This window comes from Vigna umbellata, chromosome 3 (genome assembly GCF_029865625.1).
Source record: "Vigna umbellata cultivar VRB3 chromosome 3, Vumbellata_1.0, whole genome shotgun sequence".
Classification (NCBI taxonomy): Eukaryota; Viridiplantae; Streptophyta; class Magnoliopsida; order Fabales; family Fabaceae; genus Vigna; species Vigna umbellata.
The window spans coordinates 347,456-353,940 of NC_142167.1; the positions used below are offsets into that span (position 1 = coordinate 347,456).

Genomic DNA, 6,485 nt, shown 5'->3' on the forward strand with positions numbered 1-6,485 from the left:
GTCATCTCTTCATCAAGGAGTTTCATCAACAATGTTGAAGGAACTCCTCCATCATTATTGAGAAGTCGGGTAGAACAAAGAACATGTCGATTAAAGCAAAGAAGAGGTCAGCCATTTTGGTCAAGGTGAAGAAGAGGTAAGGCCATAATATAAAACAAGTCGGTAAAAATATTAGAGAATCCATCAAGGTGAAAAACAATATGACCAACAAGAAGAAAACGAAAAATCCAACTCGTAATGGAAGAAACAAACCTGATGTGGGATGAGGCATAAAGAAAGTTGGAGTGAAGGAATGAAGAATGGAAATATTTAAGTTTGTAGAAGAGTTTTGTTGAATAAACTTAAATCTAAAGTGTTTATTAGTAATTTTATTTGATTCATAATTTATTTGGTACATGATTACAATGTTACGGTTTTTAATTATTGTCTCAATTTGATTTGATTGATTTTGTCATTATAATTTGAGTATGTCATTATTAGTGATTTTATGCTGTGAAAACTTAAGGTTACTATATATATATATATTTATCTCCATTCCTACATTTATTTAAATTTTATGATATTCATCAACGAAAAACACACATAATTACGAAGTTCAATTATGCAGTGTGTGTCGTCTTCTATTTTACACACACCACATCACTATGAGACATACATCAAAGTCTTCGCAGGTAAAAAAGAAGCATGCGCAAACAAAGTTACATCATTGAAAAATCCGTGTGGTCCCAATGAGTTTTGGTTGACCAACGTGACATCCTATATCATTACTTGAAACATGTTCTATCGCCCATCTAAGGATGAAATTGAAACTTCATATATTGAACACCTTTCATATTGCTTTGAAGATTCAGTGTCAGCAATATTATCTTTTCCTATATAGAAGCCAGGTTGGCTTGGTTTTGGTAGCAACTTCTCACCATTTAACATCAAAACAACAGATGACATGTTAGGCCTATTTTCTGGATTCTGTTGTACACACAACAGACCCACATGAATGCACCGCAGTATTTCTAAACATAAGTCTCCACCGTCATCTAATATCTCATCCATTAACTCCAGTGGCCTTTCTTCATTCCATAATCTCCACGCCTGATATGACAAAAAGGAATATCAAGAGTGAGAGTTCATTCCCTACTCATAATTTCTATTCAAACATACAGGAGTTTCAATGGATGATAAAACTAAAAGCAAACTTTCATGTTCCTATGATGTGTTCAAAACCTTTTAGATGATTATTTGGGAGGGTACGAGTGTTGGTGTGGAGTTTACTTTCAACTATAGTTCAATTACATTGAGTATATGCACGAATTAGTTTTCATTTTAAGTTTCATAATTCTTCAGGTTTGACTTAGACAAACAAATGATATAAGGAAACCAAGTTATCAAGAAACCACTTCAAGCTTACATGCCCAAGAAGGTTGAGAAGATGATGGTGAGGGTCATGAAATCCACGAATCTTCCTTCCACTAATTATCTCAATAACAATTACACCAAAACTGAAAACATCAGATTTGGTTGAGAAAGAACCATGCACTACATATTCTGGAGGCATATAGCCACTGCAAAAACAGTATCAAAGTAAGGAAAAGTGGTTGTGTAGCACTATAGCTTTGTTAAACAGAAATTAAGTTTCTTACTGCGTTCCCATCACTCTGTTTGTATTTTCTTCAGCTTGATCTACTCCAAATATTCTTGCTAATCCAAAATCTGATATCTTTGGAGTCATATTATCATCAAGAAGAATGTTACTTGTTTTGATGTCTCTATGTATTATCGTAAGTCTCGAATCTTGATGAAGATACATAAGACCCCGAGCAATTCCCTCGATAATTTTCAACCGCTTAGTCCAATCTAGTAATTTGCCTCTCATTGTATCTGGCAACATTCATTTTCTCAAGTTAGCATGAAAATAACACGAAGGCAAGAGAAAAATCAAAGCAAAAAATTTGATGGGAGTGAAAGAACAAACCAAAAATAAAGTAATTCAAGCTTCTGTTGGGCATGAATTCATAGATCAACAACTTCTCATCTTGTTGAACAGAACAACCAAGAAGTTTTACAAGATTACGGTGTTGAAGTGTTGCCATCAACTTTACTTCATTTTTGAACTGCTCAGTTCCCTGTCTCGAAGTTTTCGAAAGTCTCTTAACTGCAATCTCTTGTCCATCTATCAACGTTCCCTAGCAATGATTTTGGAACACTTGGTACTTGAGAATCGATATGAATAACTTGGTAACCAAGAACAAATTTGAACACCTACCTTGTGTACTGTTCCAAAGCCACCTTCTCCTAACTTGTTTGTCTTAGAAAAATGATTTGTGGCAATATCAATGGTTGAAAAATCAAACATTGTCGGTAAGCTGTTGTTTTCCTTCTCCATCACGTGCTTCATCCCTTTTATACGTTTTGAAGTCGCCCACACAAGAATTGTTAGTCCAACTATGAATGTAACAAGTCCTACCACAATCCCTGCAAGTCTCTTTGGATTTCGGTCCCTCTTATTCCTTCCTTGATTTGAGGAATGAAATTAGTGTCAATCCACAAGTAGCTCTAAGCTTACAATTCAGGGAAAAACAAAAATGGAGTACAGAACAACTTCAACTTTGTAACCGCTAGTTCCAACTTCTGACACATGACTATTGGCCATATATGTTTGTTGATGGGAAGCTGAATCCAGTATGGTTATAATTTCATCCTCTTAGTTGTCTAATAGAATTTACAAATTTGATGGAATGCAATGGAGGAAAGGTTTTAAATGCAATAGAATAGAATAGAATGCATTCTTTGATGAATCCTAGTAATGTTCCATTTCATTCCTTTATTTTCTATCGATTCCAACTTAACATAAATTATATTTCAACTAAATCTGACAAAAAGGCATAAAATGGAAATGGAAATGAAATTACCACGTTCAGAAAATGGCAGTCGTATATGAATTTCTTGCCCTCGATCAGGGTGAGTTCTCATGTCCCCAATGTCATGGAACCAAAGCAAACAACCACTCCCACCATCTCTAATATCTGAATTTGCATATGCAGTACAAGAGCAATTTCTCAAACACAATGTCTCACATTCCTGAAGGCTCAAGCTCCTGTCAAACCAGGAAGAAGACGTTTCAGGAAGCTTTATTCCTATGTACTCCTTAAACCAATCTCCATTATCACAACTTAAATTTGTTCTTCTGACACAACCACCAGACCAATCATGAGTATCCCACTTTGCTTGAAACTTTGGTGTGAAACCTTGCAAGCATTCACATATTGGAACATTATTAACATTGCAGATAGAGTTGACACCACAAGTGGCAAAATATTCACACTGATCTGTTGGATGACTGTTTACAATATCCCAACTTTGTCTTTGGTTTGACCATAGAAAACGCTCTGTAGCCCCTCTTGGATTGAGCTTGAGCATTGTTCTACTAAGCACTGAACTGTTTAACATTTCATATCCATAAGAAACCCCTTTGTTAGTGAACTCAAAAGAGAAATTCAAGAATCTGCTCATTCTGTCCCAAGAAACACCACTGAAAAGATAGCCATTCCAAGGCCCTGTGCTGTACAAAATTGTAGTTCCGTCTGTAGTAACTTGCTGAGGAAAGCCCTTTGTATCGATCATATAAGAAAACTCACCTTCAGCTGGATCATCACTGTCCCTCCAAGACGTGAGATACCGATATGGACCAGTAACAAAATCACTTTTCAGTTTCATTCCTGCAAGGAAAGTGTCTCCAGGATAATCAAAGCTTTCCCACAAGAAGTTCTCTGAGCTCTCTCCATCTTTGACAACAAGGTTTCCTGAATCTAAAAGCTGCATAACTGGTTTCACTGCAATTTTTGAAGAGTTGGAGGACCACACTCTTCCTCCGGAGCCATCAAGAATGACAAGATTTCCTTCATGAGTAAGTTTCAGAACTGCTGTTGTGTTTTGTGCTGGGACATTCCTGTTGGCAACCCACACAATAATCCTAGGTGATATGTTCTTGTACCATATACCAAAATATTGTCCTCTTGAGTTTCCAAAATCAAAAAATCCGGCTTCAAAGGTTCCTGCAGAAGAAACAAGTGTCTCAGGATATTGTAGGGACTGATTTGGGGTGATAGTAGAGGAAGTGGGCATGAAACAAAAGAAAGTAGTGTAAATGATTAGCATGAAAATTTGTTGGTTCTCCATTGTGTTTCGGTATGTTTGTGATGGTTACTGCTACCATCATACTCTTAATCAAATATCTATATTACATTCAAACTGGTTGGTCAACTCTGCCAGTTTGTGCATTTTAAACTTTGCTTTTGAAATTAATTCTAAGTACATTGCCGGGTTGAGATTTTCCACTCTGTGGTGTATATTGCCTAAGGGGCCACACGTTAACTATTTAAAGTTTGATCAAAGGAATAGAAAGTTGAGAAGTCTATTTCATATTTATGCAAGTTAACTACCAACAGCTGAAAAGTCTATTGCATATTTATGCAAGTTAACTACCAACAGTTGACTTACCCATTCCTTAGTATTTTCTCCAAACTTTTCTCGGTCAATTTCTTTGACATCATCGTAGGATTCAGTTCTTTACAAGGTTGCGAAAAACCTCAAGTCTTTGTATTGTCATATTGTCCTTTTATTTTTCTTATTATATTAAAAATAAAATATAAATATTTATTGTATTCAACTGACTATTTATTTTAGCATATATAAGACAAGGAATCTTAATAAGTCAAAATAAGCACAAATGGTATGTATCACTGTCCACTTCATAAAAAAAAATGTTTTTTTTCCCACTAAAGTATTGATCAAAGAAATACAAGTTTTGGCACTAACATAAAAGTTTATAACTCCTATTGCATATCTAAGTTATCTAAGTTTATAACTCCTATTGAATAAAAGTTAACTCCTATTTTCCCTGCAGCTTCCCCACCTTAGTATCTTCTTAAAACTTTCACCAACAAATTTCTTTGACATAGGATTGTGTTCCTTACAAGGTTGGACAAAACGTCAAATCTTGTTCGTTTAGATGCACTATATCTTTAGCCCGTCACAAACTCTTGAACTCTTTTTTTTTAGGGTTAAGGGTGATCATGAATTTGGATTTTTCAAAATCCAATCTAGATCTAATAAATTGCACTATAATCTACATCTAATAAGTTGGACAGTAATCTACATCAATGTTAACTAAATAAATTAGATTTGGATTTTTTTATCTAATTTAAATTTAATTAAATATAGATTGAATCCACTTTGTCAATTAGATTCAATTTAGTGAACTTAATAGAATTGACTATTAGTTCTATAATACTTGGATCAGTTCAACTAGACTTTAACTCGGCTACTTCGGTCAACTAGGATTTGGGTCGCCTTACCTTAATCTCAATAAGAGCTAACTTGAATCAACTTAAACCTTAAGTGACTTGGCTCATCTTGGACTTAGAGCAATTCATCTTGACCTTCATCCTAGGTCATCTCGACTCAACTTTCGACCCGATTGGACTTAACCTTAGGTTTGACCCAACCCGAGCATACTTAGTTCAACCTAATCCTAGTCTGATTCGATTCGACCTAGATCAACTCGCTCAACATGGGTCTGAGCCAATTCGGTTCGACATGAGCTTAGTCTAACTCAACTCATTCTTCTACTTTGGTTGACTCATGTGAGTTTAGACTCAAACTAACTTAGTTCGACATGAACATCCCTTGATTTTATATTTTCAAAATTCAAAATGTTATTCATCTAGATTTAATCCAAACTGAATAAAATATATGAGACTTAAAATTCAAAAAATATAAATTTAAATTTGAAAATGATTCAAAGTGAAATTAAAATAATATAAATTTAAATAGTTATGAATTGATTTGAGAATTTTTATCTTTTGTTTATGCTAAATTCTTATTTATAATGTCCAAAACTTTGACTAATGAAAAATCACCATTATAGCAGTGTCTTTGGACCACCAAGAATACATAATGTTGTGGTTTTGATTGTATTTGAAAGAATTGAACATGAGTATCAAATGGTGAATTTCTTACTAGTTAAACTAACCAAAGAAAACAAAGAAAGCATCATGTACTGTCTAACTGCCCAATCAACCAAGAACCGGGAGCGATCATTCAACAACGAATTGATTGACCGGTCAGTAACAATAATTAATTGATAATCTGAACAATAAAAGTCATTAATGGATAATTAATAAAAATAATAAAAGTCATTAATGGGTAATTAATAAGAATAATAAAAGTCATTAATCTATAATTAATATGAATAATAAAGGTCATTAATTAGTAATTAACGAGTCAGACCTAATTGAAAGCCCATTACAAAGTTTATAAATATGTTTGACGTTGAGATAAAGGATTTTACTTTTGACTACTCATCTTTATCATATAATGATTGAGTAAAATCACTGTCTTGAGCGTTAGAGTGCTTCCTACATGTAACTCCTAGACGTACCAAACGAATCAAAAGGATTCATAGATTATTTGGAGACTCACGCTTGAGA

General features: G+C 34.2%; 1 protein-coding gene across 1 annotated transcript; it reads right to left on the minus strand.

Moving 5' to 3' along the window:
* Positions 1-574: 574 nt before the first annotated feature.
* LOC124845190 (G-type lectin S-receptor-like serine/threonine-protein kinase At4g27290) lies at positions 575-4,217 on the minus strand. Its single transcript, XM_047322254.2, has 6 exons — positions 2,907-4,217; positions 2,261-2,508; positions 1,970-2,180; positions 1,638-1,875; positions 1,406-1,559; positions 575-1,089 (listed from the first exon to the last, which is right to left on the minus strand). The coding sequence occupies exons 1-6, from the start codon at positions 4,171-4,173 to the stop codon at positions 781-783; spliced, it is 2,427 nt and encodes an 808-aa protein (XP_047178210.2). The 5' UTR covers positions 4,174-4,217; the 3' UTR covers positions 575-780.
* Positions 4,218-6,485: the final 2,268 nt, after the last annotated feature.